General features: G+C 41.3%; 1 protein-coding gene across 4 annotated transcripts in view; it reads left to right on the plus strand.

Annotated features, from left to right (window-relative positions):
- ptpn4a (protein tyrosine phosphatase non-receptor type 4a) overlaps nt 1-21,672 on the plus strand; it is an 85,802-nt gene that overhangs the window by 31,828 nt on the left and 32,302 nt on the right. For all 4 annotated transcript variants that reach the window (XM_037790321.1, XM_037790322.1, XM_037790319.1 and 1 more), the window contains exons 2-6: nt 6,024-6,178; nt 16,735-16,842; nt 18,613-18,655; nt 19,269-19,347; nt 20,981-21,025. In XM_037790321.1, the coding sequence (XP_037646249.1) occupies nt 6,041-6,178; nt 16,735-16,842; nt 18,613-18,655; nt 19,269-19,347; nt 20,981-21,025 (413 nt within the window). In that variant the 5' untranslated portion in view covers nt 6,024-6,040. The remainder of the gene's footprint in view (nt 1-6,023; nt 6,179-16,734; nt 16,843-18,612; nt 18,656-19,268; nt 19,348-20,980; nt 21,026-21,672) is intronic.

Genomic DNA, 21,672 nt, shown 5'->3' on the forward strand with positions numbered 1-21,672 from the left:
TTCCCAATAGCTGGTAATTTATTAAATACATTTCCAGGAAAAGAATACAATAGCGTTAATTGATGTGCTTTATTTCAATTTCTGCTGATAAATAGATAATAATTAGCAAATAACTTCTTTAAAATTTCTTAAAAAATCCCCCTGAATCATTACATTAGCTACCAGGTTACATTTGTGGAGACAATAAGTCCCACAATGGTGAGATTTGTGCCTGATGAGAAGTGTCTTCTATCAGTTTTGGTTTTCGAACTCCGATGAAGAGCAGCGCACAGCCGCTTCTCAAGCCTAAGGGCCCTATTTTAACCATTATATGCTATTTTAGCATATAATTATTAAATCATGTTTATAAAAAAGTAATTTTTTGATAAATTTTGAGGTAAATATTGGGGTAATTTGGCAGCAATTCCAAAGAAATTTCAAATAGATTACTTGCTAATTACCTACCTTAGTTGCGGACCTGTAAAATGAAGTGTTACCGAAAAAAATAAATAAAGAAGGACAGGTAGAAAGAGGACGTGTGGGCGCAAAGGAAAGTGCCTATTTTTTTCTTCCTAGGCTAAGAGCAAATCTTGGCCTTCCTAGCTTAATACCCAGCATACCTCTTTGTTTTTGCTGCATGTTTCATTTATATGTCCTTATTTAAACGTCATACGCAGAGAGGGAAAGATCTATGAGCGCTTTAAAGTAGTTTATCTCAATCATTTATTATGAAAACTCACAGCAGTCACAAGCTGTCTGCACACACACACACACACACACACACACACTGGCACACATCTGTAATTGACCACCTGTTTGTCTGTGGCCTAGTTTCCGCTTTATGAAACGCTGTGGAGCGGTGATGTATAATTCCTCTGGGATTCCCAACTGTGAGCCTCTTATTTCAATTGTTTTAAAGCAACACAAAGGAGCAGAAAATAACACACAAGGCATTTCTTTTTGAGTTTCTTTTGAAGGAATTGGGGGGTATAAATAGAAATGTATGGGGCAAATGAAGTTCATTAGTCGTCCCATATTCGAACCGGGAAAGGACGTTGCCTGTTGTGCAGCTTTTCCTTTGAAGACTTTTATTCTGATGTGTATAAATAAGAAATATCCGGGGAGAATCGTAGTTCAGTAGGTAACATTCGGAAAACTTTTATTGTTGTGTTTCTGTGTTTGTGTGCAAGTATGTATCAGCGCAGCCTGATTTTGATGTTGGATAACATGCGTGTCTCAGTTATTAATGTGTTGCAGCGGATGCGTTCGTATATATGTGTGTATATGAAGGGCGTGTATTCCTCTGTGTACAGACGGGAAGGCTCCAGGACCGTCTGTGTTTGCAATAAGCTGAGAGAGCCAGAGGAGCCCACCACTGAGGGAAGCTTTAGGGGTCAACACACACACACACACACACACACACACACACACACACACACTCACTCCTGCCTGTTTGTAAGCTCTGCTGACTACAGGAAGCAATAATGGTAGCGTGCTTCCGGAGTTCCGGAGGCTTCTCTCAGGGGAGCGTGGCTGCTGCCCTGTCCAGCTCAGCAGAGCAAAACTGAAAAGAAACACAGTAGAGCAGAAAATCATAGAATAGAAACGAGTAGAATGGACAACGATGCAATAGAATAGGATACAGTAGAGCAGGACAGAACCGAAATTAATAGAATAAAACAGCAAAACAGAGAGTATAAATGAGAAAACAATGACATGAGGATGTAGAAGAGCAGAGCAAACATACATTACTTTAAAGCAGACTATATAGCTGTGCAAAACATAATACAATGGAAACCGCTTATAGTGATCACGGTTACAGTGATCAACCGCTTATATTGATAAAGAATTAAAAACGCATGAATCCGCTGAATACATGTCCAAAGATTGCTCCTAAAACCTGATTAATATCTGCAAATCCCACATGTCTTAGTGGGGAAAATGCTCCATTCAGAATAAAGCCTAATTCAGAATATCCAATTGTCTTCAGCGGGATGGCAGAGAAATGTTAGGACAGGAAGAGCGCGGGGAGGCGAGGCGGCCTGTGGAGAGAGTCTGTGTGTCAGACCTCATCATCTATGTATCCTGTAACTGCTCCACAGTGTGAGCCAGCGATAGGAGAGGGTCCCTTCCTTCCTTCCTTTCCTTCCTTCTGCATGGCTTGATCTCTGCACTCCTCTGCTCATCTCGCTGGTCCATTCGCTCCGTTTCCCGAGCCGACAGTCCTGCGGCCGGCGTCAGTGTGCATGCGTCAGTTCGTATGCGCCTTGATTGTGCGTGCATGTGGTTGTTCTGTTGGCTGTCAGAAAAATGTATCTCACCACCAGGATGACCTACAGCGTCATCACGCCTGGTTGGATATCACCTGCTAGCTGTGAACCACTGGATCCTACACTTCCTGTAATGCAGCTAGTTAGCGCCTCCCTGCCGGATAAATGCCCACGTTTTCCAACTCCACACCCCCAGTTTGTTACCAGGGTTTCTTCCAGGAAGTTGTTAGTGGAGGTGGTTAGCACCGTCACCTGCTGAGCTGAACCAGACGGATATGAATGCATCTTGCATTGTGATCAGTTTACGTACTAAATGACTTCACGCATTATCCATGCTGTGTGATGTGTAACGCCTCTGCTCTCTTTCCTGTGTAGGCTAATACTGTATTTCATAACAGCGTAGGAATTTCTTCTGACGTTAGTGGGGGAGGTCTTTATTTCAGGAGAGGTGTGCCACTGCTATAGAGAAATGCAGCAAACCTTCCAGTAAAAATGTGTAGTCTCCAAGCCCAAACTGAGATAACCCTGGTAGAAACGCCCCCTCGTAGTCGATTAGTCAACTAATTGGTCGTTTTGGTTTTGGTTTTAGTCGATTAGTCATTTTTTATGCTGAATGACTTATTTCCAAGAAACTTATGAGCACATCTCTTGTAAACACAAGATATAAAGTGGTGCCTTTGTGTGATTTTTTGTGGAGACACTCAGTTTTGAGTTATGAGTGTTAAGCTGGGCATACACTGTACAATTTTAGAAATGTTGTGTACTTCCTACTCCTTCTGTACGAGTAGATCGTTTTGCGATGTGAAGCCAAAGCTCATAATTTTTCTTTCAAAAAGTGCGCAAGGAAGGCCATTCACTGTTTCTAGGCAACAACAACAGTTGCAGCTGTTATCTCATTGGTTGCGCTTTGAAAGGTCAGCGGCAGCCGAGGTCAAAGTTGAAATAATTTGAACTTTGAGCGCAGGGCTCCGTGGCAATTTCGAGCGGTGTACCACGCCAAGGGTAGCGCTTCCGCCTAGTCAGAACCAGAAGAAAACAATGGCACAGTCAGCGCAGCATGTGTGTGCGGCTTAAGAAGTATTGCCCTGAGTCATGAAACTTATATTGATGTGTAAAACTGGTTTTGAGTGCTCCTTTAAAAATATGTTGATAACGTCATCATGTACTCGGGTATCTAAGAATTATGCATGTTATTCCTGAAAGCTATTTTGAAATATCCATCATGGATGTCCCATGTTTCCCTCACATCATATGAACCTGCTCCAGAAGTGTAGGACTGTTTCTGCACTTTCTGTGGTTGAGATTCCCCTGTTGACTGAGAATAACGTGTTTAAGATGCAATCACTCAACATATGCAATAAATTATACACTGTACATATTATAAAACCACCTGTTAATGATGCAAGTGGAGCTTGAGTGTCTGGAGGTGACGAGGCGGGCTGCTGCTGCTGTTAGTGGTGGCCTCCTCAACTATACATTAGTATGTGCGTGTGTACGTACACACACCATCTGCCAGTGGTCATGGGGGTTTGTGCTGATGTGTAGTGACAAGCAGCTCAGACGCGCAGAGGGCCCTCCATATATACTATATACACACACAAATACGCTCACACAGAGCCATCGTTGCAAATACTGCAGCTCTTGATGACGGGGCCATGACCCTTGTGGGGTTATTATGTCTCCTGTCAAGACAGATCACCAAAGAATAAAAAAAAAAAGCATGAGGCGGACAGGAAGGGCACAGATCCCACTGCAGCAGCATATGGTCCCCAACAAAATCAAGCAAAACACTGCTGCAACTACACGAAAACAGAAAGAGCTGGCATGTGAAACTCTCAGTGCATACACATCAGACCAGAACATGTTAGCATTAACATTTTAGCTGACAGTATATATATATGACAGTAAATATAAGTTAATACACGTACAAGATAATAGCACATGTTGAATGCTAATTCTAACTGTACAATAATTATTTAGAGAAAGAAATAGTCTGACATTGAGGGAAGTACGCTTATTTGCTTTCTTGCAAGTTAGATGAAAAGACTGATCCCACTCTGTATGCTAAATATAAAGCTATCGCCATCAGCTTGTTAGCTTAGCTTAGAATGGAAACAGAGGGAAACAGTCAGCCAGTAACAAAATATGTCTACCGGTTCCTCTAAAGCTCACAAATTAACAGGGGATATCTTGGTTGTTTAACCCGTACTAACAACAAAGTGTAAAAACAACACAACATGGTGTTACGGTGGGTTATGTGCTGGACTATTTCTTGTCAAGGGGCATTAACTTCCTGGAGTTTTGTCACCACTGTGAGGTTGCCAGGCAACCAGTGAAGATCTCAGAATAAGCATATTTCCTTAAATGTTGAACTAATCCTTTAAAGATACTACAAGGAACTTCAATTTAGTGTCGATTTTGACGGTCCCGATGGACAAAAACAGTAGCACCAGAGTCCCTTTAGAAAACCTCTCATTTTACTACAGCAAGGTCTGACAGTCTGCCCCACTTAGTCCTGGTTCTGGTTCTCCCGAGCCTCCCTTCCCTCCAGCGGGCCCAGCAATACGGCCTAGGCCTCCAGCTGCGTTGTGTAGGTGTTGATCTCAGCGGGGACCGGCGGAGCAGCGAGGCGAAGCTGGATCTGGGTCTGTCCGCGGTGGGCTGGTCGCTGCTGGAGGACTTTTACTTGTAGTGGAGTATTTTCAAAATGTGATATTAGTACTTTTACTCACGTAAAGGATCTGATACTTCCTCCACCACTGGAGATAGACAATCTTCTTGGTCTCATTTACTTATGTAGATCATATCGAGGCATCAGTATTAAATTGAGACTGTTTCATAACCAGAGAAAAGTTCCTCAAAATAACTTTAAGGAATAAATAAAATAAGTAAAAATGCACCCTAATACATGTAACTACACAGTATATGCCAATACCATTTTAACTGTGGTAAGCCAATATCGGGAAATAGTAGGTTAGGCTGTTATTATAAGAGATAATTAATCATTCTTATGCTGCAAAGTGAAGATATACTGCAAAGTATAAGAGGCCATTTTTTATCTGTGTACTGTAGACTTGGATTGAAGCCACATGCGACCAGTTTGCAATCGACGGAGACAAGGAAAGCAGTCAGACGTGGCCTCGGTAATAATGGGCTTTGGTTTGTTGTAAATGGAGCAGCTTCAGATTGAATTATTGTTATTTATTCCCACTGATGAGCAGACAGGGCACCCTCAGCCACTGTTTGCTCTGCCATCATTTACCAACCAATCACTTCCAGACAGGTTGGTGTTCTGTTGGTGATGAAATTATACATTTAATGAAACATGGAGGATTGCAAGCATTTTAAGCTTTTTTCCTAAGTTATTTTTTTCCTCATTTCGTTTTATAGTAGCTCGTGAGTGATTTAGTGCTGCGCTGCTGTATAGTTTCCATCCCCTGGTAGGGGATCTGCTGCTTGCCTACTCATTGACATTCTTTTCTCATGAAGCAGTCGGTCTTTGCTGCCTCGCCGTGCTTGTACGGGCTTGCCTTGCTGTGTGGCTGCCTTCACTAAGGCAGTGGGGAGAAAAATACATGATGTCGTACTGTACATGTTCTTTGTAGATGGATTGAACCTTTTCCAAAGTGTGTTTTCTGACTTTAGCACAACTAAGTTGTCATACAGCATTGCTTTAATGACGCTCTATTTCTTTTCCTGTCCTACTGTTTTTGCCGTTTCACCTCTTGTTTCTCATCATTTTCTCCTCTCTGCTGTGTGTTTTGCTCGTTCCAGACCCTGGTAGGAGCGTGATGAGCGCGCGCTTCCACTTGCCTGCTGGCAGATCCTACAATGTCCGGGCGACGGAGCTGGAGCGAGACAGGCAGCACACACAGGTTGTGTGCAACATACTGCTGCTGGACAACACTGTCCAGGCATTCAAAGTCTGCGTAAGTACCGCTCTCCCTGGTCTATAAGAGATTTTAACAAAAGTGACTTTGTTAGAATAAGATATGGCAAATGTGCTGTATAGGTTTGACATGACTTACATGATTAAATACTGCATTCTAAGAGAACAGATGTTTTCCAACTGTGAAGCGCCCCTCCCCAAGGAGGCGTGGCAGAGTTGAAGTGGGTGTACGTAGCAAGCCACAATTTGCATCAAAATTCATGCTCCTTCTTGGAGTCTTAACTCTTAACTTATATTCAGTGTAACTTACACTTCCAGAAAATTTAATTATCTCTGATGTCAATCCTTGGAATAAAGATGCTCCTTATAAAGCCAGAACTTGCCTGAGAATCATAACGTCTTTAAGTTTTCTTCAGGATCAAAGTAATCCCGTGCAGATGTCTGTACATCCTCGGGTACATTGCAAACAGGAACTGTTAATTGCTAATTCTACATACTTTTAATGATGATGTAAACAAATATAGTATAAAAAACAGCACTCATGTTGTAACCTACAGCTAACCGAGTCCATGGCAACATCATACTTCCTGTGTACATGCCCCAAAGCCCCCAAATGATGTACTGTAGTTCCAAAACTTAGAGCCTGGTTATGCTCCAGAACGAGGTTTATTCAAAGGACAAGTCTGCTATCTATTGGCAGAAATGGAATATAATATATATAAGTATGTTTTCTTTAGTGTATAATCACCTAAAAATAAGAATATTTGTGTTTTCGTTACCTTAGAATGAGCCGTTTATATCTGCATAAGGAGCGGGTCGTCTTCAGGGAGTCCGCCATGTTGCACCGTCATGTTTCTACAGTAGCCCAGAACAGACAAACCAAACTCTGTACACTTTTCCTGCTTGGGTCGGAGTCGATAACGTTACTCGCTGCCGTCGCAGCTGCTCTCTCTCTCTCTTGCTTCACCACTCACTTCCCACGTGCACACACACTCTATGCACTCTTACAACAACTGGCTCTAGAGAGCACCATTCGTGTTTTTTCGCGTCGGCCACCGTAGCAAACCTACACAGAAGTTGATAGATACCGTCATATCCTACACGCTGTTCCTTTAAAAATTGATATTCAAACAAAATGGGATGTTCATTAAGCCATGAAATGAGCCCTCAAATAATCGTACATTAAACCGAGCAAAACCCCCTCGGAAGAGAAACATGAAATGAGAGCAACAGTGTTGTGCCCCCTCCTCCCTCCACTTCTCCCATTACTGTAAATTTCCCCTCAAGCCCACTTCAAATTAACTTGAGAGTTGGTGGGGAAAAGGCCTCTGTGTGTCTCTGCATGTTTGCAGACATTTAAAAAGTATTTTTTTCTGTTCTATTGTGATGTTTCCTGTTCTCACGCTGGCTTCCATCAGTAGCTGATCAGGTGGTCGGTCTTTATCTTGTTTTACAATCAGTCAGTCGCACCTCGAGGGGAGAGAAACAGACTGCGTGGCTGTGTGTGTGTGTGTGTGTGTGTGTTGTATGTTTTACCCGAAGCCAGGTGACACGTTGACTTGTGACAGTCGTCTGTCGCTTCATGTGATAACACATTTCCTCTCCTCTCTGTCTTTGTGTCTCTCTGTGTCACCGTGTGTTTGATCTGACTTCTGACAGCACGAGAAGGGAAATTCCCTTTGTGAGTCAGAAAACACAATTCCTCTAATAACATCCCCTCTGACAGATCACATCCTGTGACTGCATGTGAACATGTATATGCATGCATAGAGAAATACACAAATATGCACATTATGACTTTGCAGAGTTGTTACATAATAGCATTATTTTTTTGTTTCGTTGTGAGAGAGGAGCAGATGACGAAAAGCAAAACATTTTTTGAATGTTTTTGCCACAAGCTAGCCTGTAGCTGTTTGTCTTTCACTTCCTGGCACTCTTCTGCTCTTTCTGCTGTTCCCACCAGAAGAGACGAAACACAAATTCTGCGTATGAACCGTGTACAGAAAACAATTTTGGGATTCAACCAAAAGGCCAGTAAACTTCTATTTGCATCGTGTTCTCTTCATGGATGGATATTCACGTTAGCCATCATTGTGAATCGCCATCTTAAGGCCCAGACGCACCAAACCGTCATCAAAGACCTAGAAGCGATGGATGCCTCACGTCGCCTTTGTCTTGGCCAACAAGTTGCGCTTGAACACACCGCTAAGACTATTAGTGTCTTAAAGGAAATAACTCTTAGCTTCCTTCCTGATGTCGTTGTGAAAATATCAGCTGATACGCCAAAATTAAGTAAATGGGTTTTACTTCTATAAAAAAATCAAAATGACGGTGGGGGCGGTGGGTACGTAATGTAATCGATGTGTGCCTGACCACCGTGTAACACCGACGAATGCGACAAGCCTAGTGTGCTCTTGACTTTAGTCGTTGGCTTGCTTTCCTCACTTCTGTTTCTCTTCTCGTGCACTGATTCGTTGAAGCTAACAGCCAATCAGAGGGATTTCTCTCACTGATGGGCTCCGCCGCTGATTCAACCTGCTGAGTCAGCTGAAAAACCTCCAACACGGGCAGACTAGACCCGAAAGACGCTCACCGACCGTCGGCTTGGTGTGTCGGGGGCTTTACACAGTCTCTTTTATAAAATCTCTCCTCTCCATTTCCTTTCTTTACATTTCTTCTTACTCTTTCCTCTCCCTCTCTGCTTCCTGCTCCATTCGCCTCTCTCCCCGCCTCTCGCTGAATGAATGACTCGCTCTCTGTCAGTCTCTCTGTCAGTGTCATTGATCAGACCCCTGCAGCAGCACTAACTTCCTGGAAAGACAAGCCATCCTGAGAGCAACAATACTTCTATTGATCCTCTCCCTGGCCCTGACTGGCCTTGATTCTAGCGGAGAGTGAAAATCCAGAAGCAGTCGCTTATTGTCATGGGAACCGGAGCGCTCGTGGTGCGAAAAGGGTGGGTGGTGGGTGCACATGAGGGCTCGTACTGATGATCTTTATAGATGGGAAGTCTTTGGCTGTGACACCATTACACCAGTATGAAGCAGAATCTGGTTGAAGGCTTGATAGATGACAAGAAATTAAAAAAAGCCCAGCCCACTACTGACCCACCTCTCTACAAATACAAAAGCAGGGTCAGAAGCAGGATTTATTCAGAGTAAAGTGACATGCAGCGGTAACCATAGTAACCACTACACACCACATAAACATGCTGCTGTCCGCAAGAGCTATCTAGTAATGAAGTAGCTCTTAATAATGAGTCAGTAAGAGCAGCAAGAGGCAACGGATAAATAATCCTGTGAAACAGCTGTAATTTACTGCTGATTGAGACTCTGGATGGAATACAAATGCAACGTTACTTAAAAACAGTAGATTTTCTTTCTAAACAATTATAGTTTTGCTAGTAACTCTTTCCTTAACTTTCGCCAATGGCTTTGAAGGCCATACTTTTTTTCGTACTTTGAGGAATACAAACCATAGACTGTATAATTCTCAATCTTTATTTGCATCCCCATTAGCTTCCACAAAGTGGTTGATAGTCTTTCTGTGGCCCACACAAGAACATTAACAATAAAAACTGTTTTAAAATCTGTCAATAAAACAAGAAAAGACAAAACAAACAAAATGTAAGGATCAGAAAAGTAAAATTCCTCTATATATGAAACAACAAACAATGGCCTACAATAGAAACAAAAAACAATTTGTCACAAATACACAGCAGCAAAATAATAATAATAATATCGTACAAACCATCACCATCATCATCATCATCATCATCATCAGATGATAGACTGTATATAAGAGGTGGACGTAGTCACCGTGACGTCACCCACTGGTTTGTGGACTGCCGTTTTGAAGCCTCGAGTTCGGCTTTTAGTTCTTTTGCAACCTGAAGTGACACAAGAGGGTGGAGCAAAGTACAACCGAACGCTGAATAAGACATGTTTAGGTGACTAAAAAGGGTAAAATGAACTTTCATGAACCAAAAACACACTGTGAAAGGGTCAAAGTCCTAAGAGGAAAACACGAACAACTCTCAGACCGGACAACGCTGTGGTAGCAATCTGTCATTCACAAGGTAGCCACGCCCTAAAGCATCCCTGCTTTATGGTCTATTTGACTCTAAATGGGACCATAATTTACTAAATGAACATCATGCTGTATTGAATAAGACTTGAAACTAGCGATTGAGACCATAAACTCATGTTTACAATGTTTACTGAGATAATAAATCAAGTTAGAAGTAGGCTCATTTTCTCATAGACTTCTATACAATGAGACTTCTTTTTGCAACCAGAGGACTCGCAAAAGAAAGAATGCAAGTTTAAGGCACTTCAGCATTGGCTTCACTTTTCAGACCTGGTAGCTGCCTGATATAAACATATTTTCCTACAAAACAACACACTGATGAGTGATGATAAATGACGAGCGTTATCTCAAAAGTTAAAGCTTTACAGTCATGTTACATTTTCTCCAGCACAATATCACTGAAGCTAGCTGAGTGTTTTTTCCACTCCATATATTAATTTCCCTTTAGCTGACCAATGACCCATCATCTCATTATCTCATTATTCTTTTAGTACAGTCCTAATATGAAATGCTCCAAGAGTTAGCACTGGCTGAGCCAAAATATAGACTACAACCGCTCTGTGTGTTTTTGTTAAAATTATTTCATTTTAATTATGTGTTAGACTTTGTGTGAAAACTGAAAGGCTCAGCAGTATATTTGTGTTTGTGATGTGGGATGGGTGTGGCCGTGGGACAGAGCTCCTTCTCTCTCCAGAAGTGGGTAGTAGTGCGGCTGGGATATACAACTCAAGTTGTTTCCTATTTGTGTATCCATAAATATATGTAAGATGATGTTGTTTTTGTAGATAAAATCTGAGGAAAGGATTTAATCCTTTAGACGGGCTTTCCAGAAAACAGCCTCACCACGAGGTCCATTCAGTAGTTATTCAGGGGGTCATTTGATTACAGTATATCGTATGATCTTCGTCAACAGATGGAGTTTGCCCAGTTGTTATGGAACATCAATCAATCATTTAATCTTGTGATATGATTGAAAGAACAGCTACAAAACAGAACCGGCCCCAGATAAGTGGATGACAATGCATGGATGGATGGAGAGTCCTCTACAATATAATATATTTTGAACTTGGCGGGTCACGTTACCGCAGTGTTTAACGTTGGCATATGTGCAAAGTGAAGCAATGTGGTACCTTAAACAAAAAAAAACAACATTATTTTTCATTACCACAGTTGAGCCACCAATATTTTTCAGATATTTTCTTGATAAATCTATAACTTTGTAAAAGTTTTTCTCGTAAATTTACCACTTTTATCTCGGAAATTCCGAGTTTTTTTTCTCTGAATATTATCTCCCTCCCCCGGCTTCATAGTCATTCTTTCTTACCTGCAATGGCCCTCATACGCCGTTGTGTTTTTCCGATAAACTCAGCAAGTCTCTTGTTACAAACATCAATGAGCTATCTAAGATGTGAGTTTAGATTAGGCATACTAATATTTAGCAGCCTTGAAAATGTTCACTAACTGTTTTTTGGGGCTACAACTGTCAGGCCTACCTCAGCTCCATCACAGCTGTAACGTGTAAGCCGGCTGTGTGACAGTAGGGGTGTTTTCCTTTACTCAAGTGTCAAAGACTATAGTATAACCTCTTTAAATGTTATTGGTGGATTCATATAAAGCATTGGGTTGATATTTAGACTGTGGTAAGTTAACGGAGTTTTCTCCAGAATTGTGTGTGTGTTTTGGAAACAGAGAAAGAGAGAGAGAGGTAGATGTGAACAACTCCTCCTTCACGTAGTCCTCTTCCTGTCTGGACAAGCTGCCACACGCATTCCTGAATTTCCATCATTGTTTAACACAAACACGTACACGCAGCACATTCAGCTGTTTCCTGTGGAAGGAAAAGAAATAAGGAGGGAAATAAACGTGTCACACTTTTTTTTTGTTAACCTGCCATAAAAACACACTGATTTTCCCTCGAGCGCCACTTTTGGATTTCGGTCCGTCTGGTGTGATGGATGTTCAGGGCTCTTTTCCCCTCCAACACTTTAGATAAACCCTCAGGGTGAAAAACGTATCAGAGCATCTCTCTCTCGCTCTCTCTCGCTCTCTCTCTCTCAGCCGATCTCTTGTGCTCTGATGGCGCTCTATCACCAAGTCTCCCTCTTCTTCTCTCCTCGCTCTCACGCACACAGACACTATTTCAGTCAGTGGTGCTGCTGGACTGATGGAGATCAACACAAAGAGCGTTTGTCTCGCACAACCGCATCGTCAATCACTCCTTTTCTCTTTTTCCCTGCTCGCTCTCTCTTCTTCTCTCTCCGTGGGCCTCTATGACTCTCTGTCTTCCTCTTACCAACTCTCAGTCGTCTGTTGTTCTCCCTATATTTCTCTCTCTTTTTCTTCTCCTTTTAGTACTTGTTCTGTTACTCTTTCTATCTTTGCTCTTTGTGACTCTTTCTCTCACTGTAGCACATGAACTATCCACAGTATGGAGCTTACTGCTGTAATTTGTTGTGTAATGCCGGGTACACACTACACGAGAATCAAGACAATTTTAGGCCCGATTCCCCCCCCCCCCCGACCCGACGATGGTCAGTGTTCAATATTTACGATCGGATATCCTGTTGTATGTGGGGAACCCCGAGGACAGCCGATGACTCAGTCACGCGGGAAAGAACGATAGCCAATTGAGAACCAAGCTGACTGAAGCGGAAGGACAACAACTGCCATCATGTTGGCCGCCGCTAATGCATGAGCTAATGCATGAGCTAATGCATGAGCTGATGCAAAGCGCGAAGCATAAGGTAGTAGTAAGATGGACCCGAGAAATGGAGGACCAATTTGTTGATTTGTGGTAACAACACAAGTGTTTATTTAACGTGTCTCCATGACTTCGTCCATCCTTCATGAATTTTCAGTACAAAGTAGTGCCAAAGCTAACATGGCTAATTCTTCCTGCCCGTCGTCCGCAGTGTTTGTTTACAATAAAGTCACGTTTGAGCCCGTTTTGTTTAGTCGGGACTCTTGTTGTTCATGGGTGAATCTGTTAGTGTGGTGTTCTGTTTTGGCCAAATCGCTGCTCTCCACACACTATAGGAACAAATCTATTAAATTTAACATAACATGTCGTTATGTGTGGCGTTTCTCACAAATTTCAAAAACTGTTAAGATTTGAAATATCTTTTGGTGTGGGCCAGCCTTTAAAGTACAGAGAGAGAATCCTGTGAAAGTGTGTAACAGTGTATTGCTGTTTGCTTCTTTACTGGCCGCCATTGCACATTTGGCTCGCATGCTGTTAGAATACCAGAAAAGGCTAGCACACACACACACACACACACACACGCACACACACACACATGTATATAAACAGACACACACACACATACAGAGTGGCGATGGGTTTCCTGGGAGCGCAGTATAGAAAGTGCACAGAGGGCTCCCACATCCAACTTGAAAAGCTGCTACATACAAAGGGGAAGCAGTGGACAAACACACACACACACACACACACACACACACACACACACACACACACACACACACACACATAGTTTCTCAGACATGTCTATGAATAGCCGTACATGGGGAAACATCATATTAGAGGCTTGCATGTTTTTTCACTTCCTCATTTTGTGTGTGTGACCCCAGTCTGCTATCCGGTCCGCTGGTTGAATCATTGCTCTTTTTAGTTAATCAAACAGACAGTTTGTCTCTGAATAAACTGTGTGTTATTTTGTCTGTCAGTGTCAGATATTTTCAGTCCACTTCAGTGTTTTCTCAGGCTGTCAATCGATTAAAATATTTTATCGCAAATTAATCACACATTTTTTATCTGTTCCAAAAAAAAAACGTAGCAACAATTCAACTGGTTGCTGCCTTTAACTAACTGGAAACTTATCAATAAACACAGACGATGATGTGTGGGCAACTGTTTGATGAAATCTGCCAAAAGATCAGAAAGCAGCAGATACAGAAGAGTCAGAAATTTACTACAGAGGAACTCTGAAAAAAAACAAAGCAGTGTGGTGAAAGAGTAAAGAAAGAAGACTGAAACCACCGTCTGTCTGAGGTCAGGCCTCCATAAGAGCGGGACGTGGAAAGAGGAACATTCCGAGAAAGAAGAGACTGAGAGTTCAAAGTATCTGCTTTGACATGACTAAGTAACTTCAAATCTATAAGTTCTGCTTTAAAAAGGTTTTGGACAGGAAGTGCTGCTTCGTGCTTTATATTATTCGCTTTTTAACTGAAGAAGACTGTTTATGCAATAATAATAACACCGTAATGAATGACTATAATGTACATTTTGGATTTCATACCCTTTTTTTTTTTAAAACAAATTGATTTTTGTTGTATCATTGCAATGGAAGCAGTGGGTTAAATGTCATAATAACGGTAGGAACAGTCAGCGGCTGAAAACAACCGAGGTTGTAAAAGAAAAGGAATTTCCTAGAGCCACTGAGAAAAACAAGACGAAGGGAAAAGAGGGAGAGAGAGGGATGAGAGGCGGAGGAATCATTTATGAAACGGATCATTAATATCCCATCGCTTCATGAGAGAGTAGGAAGGGCGAGAGGATAAACTGTGGGACCACAAGTGGAGCAGAAATTCACACCTGATCCTGCCGCCACTTTGAGAGAGAAGGAGGCAGTGTGAGTGTGTAACTCCATCAGATCTCCCATGGGAGAACACACACACACACACACACACAGTGTTCTCGTCCACCTCGCCCCTTTACCCTGGTGACACACTTTTCCAGCCCAGCATGTGTGAGTAAAGAGTGTGTGTGGGGAACGAATGGAATGATGGTTGACAGTTGACATGTTGACATGGCAGCCCTCTAGGATCACCGGCAGTCTTTTAGCGCTCTGTGAGTGTGTGTGTGTGTGTATGTGTGTGTTTGTATGTGTGTGCGTGTATGTGTGTGTGTCTGCTAGCAATCTACTGCTGTTAAAGCCTCGTTAGGAGTGAGTCAACCCTGATACCCTCTGTTCTCCTTCCCCCCGCTTCTTGCTCACTTCCCTAGGGCTTTACTATTACTATCATGTATGAATGATTAAAAAAAAGAATAAAAAGGAAAAGATGTATGAGTGCCATGATAATGCGCAAGGCGTTTAGCGTGCAACTTATTTTAAGGGCAACCATGACAGTTTTCCTAACTCGAACTAAGATGTTTTGTTGCCTGAACTAGGGATGCTAATTTAGAAATTTTTTCCTATCTGATAACTGACCCTCGTTAACCAATTATTAACCGACAAGATTAGTGCGTCTCATGCAGCGGTGCGCCAGCTGCATTGTATGAGCACAACAAACAAATGAGTCCCCAGTTCACCCATCCGGTAGAGTTACTGTTGCAGCCACCGCACCATGTAGTTGAGCTGCGAGGTTGACAGCTGTTTGTTTACCTGACGTAATGATAGCGAGTGTCCGACAGACTGTGTCAGTTTGGTTTGTAGTATGTTCGGAGATGTAGCGCTGCTGGTGGCTTTGTGCTCACCGTTGTCACAAACATGCGGTCTGTCAGTGCGGCGTAATGATAGCGACTTTCCGTCAGACTGTGTGTGTGGTGGTGGCGGTGAGTGTGTGGTTGTCGGTGCTGTTATAGCTGTAAATGTAGCAGTGTGTGTACAGTTTATTTGTCGGTGAATGAATGCTACACCTCCTCAGCTCAAGACCTTCCTGTATCTTGCAACACCGGCTCAGACTCTCTTAAGGTGGACCAGCTTTTTTCCTCAAAGTGACAAGCTGCTCCTCTGAGTTTTGATCAGCTTTTCTATTAGTTTTTAATATTTCTTTTAAACTTTTAACCTTTTAACCGATTAAAATTCTTAATGATGGTTAACGGTTAATTATTAACATCTCTAGTCTGAACCTAACTGCGGACGTTTCCATAGTTTAGTTGCGTGGCGTAACAATTGTCGAGCGTAAACTAAGAATTTCTTTGGTCGAGGACAGCCCTAGTTTCTATATGTGAATGTAATATGTTTGATGTTATGATCAGATGCTTACCCAACAAGACAAATCACCAAATGTTACTGTTGTCTTTAAGACAGCTGGTGAATCTGAGGTCACATTTAAACAAGCTCATATGTACATCTATATGTTAATGGCTCTAAACACCTCTCTATGTATTTCTTAATGTCAAATTTACAAGCTAACAATGTTTCATATGTGTTTTTTATGGCTGTGTGTAACTTGATGTCAGATGGCGTTACACGGTCACTGAACAAACCACGTAGTGAAATAGATAAATATACGACAACAGCCCACAGACACGCATCAACTTAATTCCTTATACATGTTCCTCCCCGTGTGGTTAGAAAGATATTAAATAAGGCTTAACATGGATGAATCACACATGAATCTGAACGTGGTGAAATTTTTCCGGAGCATTTAAATAATTTAGATGTCTATTTCACGTGACCTCAGTGTTTCTCTTGTGACCTCTCACCGAGGAGCATGGCGAGGACGTGATTCAGAGGTCTTTTTCCGTCTATCTCTTCCTTCTGCTTTTATGGATATTGAGAAACGAGTTTTAATTCATGGTGTGTTTTGTGTCCCTCTCTGCAGAAGTCGGATCATGGACAGGTGTTGCTGGATGCTGTCTTTAAGCACCTGGAGCTGACTGAGAGAGACTACTTTGGCCTGCACTTGGCTGATGACTCCTTAGATGCGCCAGTGAGTATGATGTTATCAATCTATAGGTGTGTGTGTGAGTGAATGTGAATAGGTGTAGGATGTTTCAGCTATAAAATATGTCAGAAGAAAGTTGTCTTAGGCTACGTTCACATTACAAGCAAATGTGGCCCAAATTGAATTCTTTTTTTGCTCACATGTGACACAGAAATCGGAGTTTTTCCGATCAGATCTGGGACACTTTCGTATGTGGTCCATGCGACCGCTGTGAGAACGCTCATATCAAAATTCATGTGTGTTTTTCCACGTTATACTTCACTGCGCAGGTGCTGATCACTCACCATACAGTGTTTGAGCGGTCTGTTGAAACTACAGAAGAAGAAGAACTTCTCTCTCCACAGTGACAGTGCGTCAATCAGACACTGATTATATTTATTATCTGACAAAAAAGACTGTTTCTACATTACAGAGTTCTTCTGCTAAATTCTGCGTCATGTTTCACTCAGTAGAACTCTGATTTAATAAATTAGCAGTTACAAACTGCGTCGTTAAGGCAGATGAGCTTTATCTTTATCACGTTTATTCAATTTACATGGAGCTAAAATTAATACAGAATTAAATAGATAGATAGATAGACTGACTTTATTGATCCCCAGAGGGAAATTGCGGTGTTAAAGCAGCAATTTACATAGATCATAAAAAACATGCACCACTCACACAAAACACCGTATTTACAAATCTCTATATAAATGTACATACCAACTACTTTATACTAGATAAAAGAAAAAAATACAATAAAATTAGAATTTAAGATAAGATTTAAGATATATCTCTGCTGTGCAAATTATGTTGAATCATGTTCGAATGAGTTAGTGTCTGTTTATGAGTCGTAATAAATCATGAACTATCTTTTAGAAGGTGTAGATGTGTACCGGTAAGCTCGGCTCTGTTAAATTTAACAATATGTCAACAGAGGACTTTATTTGCCTCTTCAGTCATTTACAATGTAAATTGATTTATCAAACAGACTTTTCACATGTTTCACAAAGCAGAACTCTGATTTAATAAAATCACGTGTTATAAAAATTGCGTGGACGTGCTGACTGGCGGTGTTTCGTGATGTCACACATCTTCCTTTAGTTTATTTAACTCGGTTCACAGAAGAGCTGTTAAAGTTAAATATCAGCCGAAATGAAAAGTCTCTCTTTAGGAGTCATACAAAGTCATACGTTATGATTTAGGAGTCTCATCTGTGTATCGGGGAACCTAGATCTGTTAAATTGAGCAATATGTTAATGGAGTCTGGCAGTCACTGGACTCCAACAACTCCAGTGTGTATTTTCGGACCAAGGGGGAGCCCCCCCATGTGTTGTGACGGTATCGGTTGCAAGTGAGGCGCTTCAGAGCAGAGATTCGTTCACACTGATGTCAGATATGGGTCACTTCAAACTCAAGTCGTAGTTGAGCATTAAACCCTGTAATGTGAACGTAGCCTTTATCCATTGTGTGGGTGCACTGACTTCAAACCTGTGTTGTTTGTGTGTGTGTGTTTGCCTACAAGAGGACTCTAGAGATGCTCTGTATTTGGATCAGTCTCATAAAACCAAATACGTCATGACTGTGTGTAAATAACTCTCTAGAATGTACATTTACTGCATGTCAGTGTGAATAGTATATTGATATGTCTGTATCCATGTGGACAGTGTTTGAGTGTTTCTGTCAGGTGTTTGAGTGGCCTGTGGTGAATAATTTAACTTGTGTAACCATGCTCTGGAAGGTGTCTCTAAGTGTCTCTCAATCAATTTTTTACAGCGCTGGCTCGATCCCAACAAGCCCGTCAGGAAACAGTTGAAAAGTAGGTGAAGTCCGCAACACACCACCTTAACTAACAAGTCCAGAGTCAACAGAAAATAGTAAAGCAAAGACGGTTCATTCAAGTCCAACGCGATTGCTTGAATTTCACAATTTACCAGCTGTTTGAAGCAGCAGTGAAGGTTAAAAATCCACCTCAAGCTCAAATCTCTTGTCCACACTGATGATTTAAAATTCAGAATCTGCTGTAAGCAATGGTTCAACTTCATTTCAACTCTGCTCTTCCTTTTTGATAATGAGTAATAGAATTTGTAACATGTAGAGGAATTAAGAAGTAGCCCGAGTGAGAAACGCAGTCGTCCTCCAGCAATAATTGAACTGTGTTTCAACTCTGTATTTATGCTGAGTGATTGATTCATTGAGGAATAACCACAGGGATATTGTGTTTTACACACAGTACAGTTAGATTGGTGTGTTTGTAGAAATGTAGGCTTGCTTATTTTACACTTCGAGTCATTTATACCACTTTTTTATATCCTGTAACAGTTACAAAAAAAAGAAATTACAGTATAAAAGCTTATACTTACAGTTTGGATCCACTCACAGATCTGCCATGTTGTGTTTTCCCCTCTAATTGTTCATTATTATTTTTCCAGGAGGGTCGCCCTATAACTTGAGCTTCAGAGTCAAATTCTTTGTGACAGACCCCGGTAAACTTCAGGAAGAATACACACGGTAAGAGTGTTCATTTTACAGAGAAAAAGACTGTTACAGTGGAAACCGCTTATAGTGATCACGGTTACAATGATGATAAAAAATCTCGGGAGAGAATCATTCCTATACAAACGCTGTTAAAAATAATTCAGTTATAACAATCAAGTAGTCCTCTTACAGTCTTCATTTTAGGTCTTTTTCATAAATGACAACATATGGAAAAACATTTCGAAACTACGTTAGACTACTCTCTGCCTGGATACCTGAGGCTGGTGCTGCATGCACATTGAGATCACGACGGGAAAAAAAGTCATTTTCTCTGAATAAAAAGCGAATGCACACAGGGAAAGCACCTGTGATTGAAGCCGCCCTTGTCAGGTGGATTGCTAATGCCTGGTCACGTAATGCCCCCCAAAGTGAGACTTTGCCAACCGGCGAAGAGCTCCGGCAAAGGGGCGCCGTTCTGCACACGGGCTTGCGCTATAGAGCCGGCGAAAAACAGCAATGCCTCACCCTTGGTGAGGGAAAAGGCAGGAGAATTTGCAGCGAGCCAGTAAAAAACGCTGTTTCATTACTTTGTATTCATGTAATAAATATACAAATGTCAATTAGATTGTAATCTGCATTAGAAATTATGCACAGCAACAAAATGTATTTTTTTAGAGCAGATGTATCATCAGATTAAACAGCTGGCTACCTGTTACTTCAGGAGGAATTGGTACAATTACTAAGAGTAGAGAAAAGAAATCATGCAAGAAAGAACATATTGTATAGTGTATTTAAAAAGTAAAGGTATGTTCTTTCTGTGGATGTTAAGTAAACACAGTAATGATATAAATAATGTTTTTATGATAACCAGGGCTCATTGTCTCGCTGACGCAGGCTCATTAAAGAAAATAAGACAACAGTGTGTTGTGCATCAAGGCTGTAAAGTGGACTCCAGCCCACAGTTCTGCAAACATAAGGTCTGCGTTCTACATAAACAACATGCAGAGGAGGCGTCACAGCGCCGTGTCGCCTCTTTTTTTTCCCGCCTGGTGTTTATTTCAGCATCTCAGCCGTGGCGTCGCTCTCTGAGTCTTATCAACAGTTTTTATACGGATCGTAACAGTGAATGGTGAGCCTCGGATCTGACACGCTGATCTGATGTATTGTACAGTCAAAACACGACAACAAACGCACTCCTGACAGCTTCGTCGACGATGTGTTATGACATCGGAGGTGTAGTCGGTACACAGCAACACTGGGCTAAACAATACTGATGATAACAATGGCTCCTTAAAGTATTGCTAGTAGTAGTAGGGTGATATTTTCAGTAATATAACTAGTCTTCCTTTATCATATCAGTTTACATGTACAGTATATATTGTTTCCATTGATATTTGTTATAAAAACACATGACAAGAAAAGCCCTTTCTTTCCCCTTTGCATTATTTCTGTTATGGCAAATTAGCTAAATTGTACTACTAATTAAACAAAGGCCTCTGCTGAAGGGCGTCCGTTCATTTTACATAACAGCCATCAGAAGTTTCACATTATAATCTGACCAGCAGGCATCTGTTGGCTGCTTGTCTCTACATAATATTCAATTTAAACAGCGGTAATAGTGCACTGGTGTCTTTTATCCTAATGCTGTGTGTTGTCCCCCCCCCAGGTACCAATATTATCTTCAGATCAAGCAGGATATAGTAACTGGAAGGTGAGTGTCGTCAATAGGTACTAGGTTTATTAGCGTTGGTGGACAGCGTTAGTGGGTCTAAATTCAGCCAAGAGGTGAATGACTGGAGAAAATATGAGTTTATATGCATACACATTAAGGCTGGGCGATATGGCTTATAAATAATATCTCAATATTTTTAGGCTATATAACGATAAACAATATATATCTTGATATTTTCATGTTTTCTCTAAAATAACATGTGTTTGATTCAACTCTTTCATGAGTATGATCATACCAACGTAATCAACAAACTAATCTGAACACTCGGCGGTGTACTGTCAAATTGGTCTTTGGAAATGTATTCTTATTAAGTTTGACTAATTATTCACACAACTGAAATCCCAATTTTTCTCCGAAATACAGTCAGTCATTCATTTTATTTATTATTTTATATTTATTAACTTTGTTTTATTTCTTTATTTATTATTGGCTGACTGACTTATTAAATTTATGTTAAACTGTCTATCAAGTTCACCGGAAGATAACTATTATTTTGGAACCAGTTCTTACACGCCCTTACCGTAATGCCTAATATATACACGCACCCTCAAAACAACGTGACGGCTAGTTTAACCGTCTTTTTCAAACCTTTTCCAGCCAACATATATAAACTCCCTTTGGCGCGT

Source organism: Sebastes umbrosus, chromosome 13, assembly GCF_015220745.1.
Source record: "Sebastes umbrosus isolate fSebUmb1 chromosome 13, fSebUmb1.pri, whole genome shotgun sequence".
NCBI classification, from domain to species: Eukaryota; Metazoa; Chordata; class Actinopteri; order Perciformes; family Sebastidae; genus Sebastes; species Sebastes umbrosus.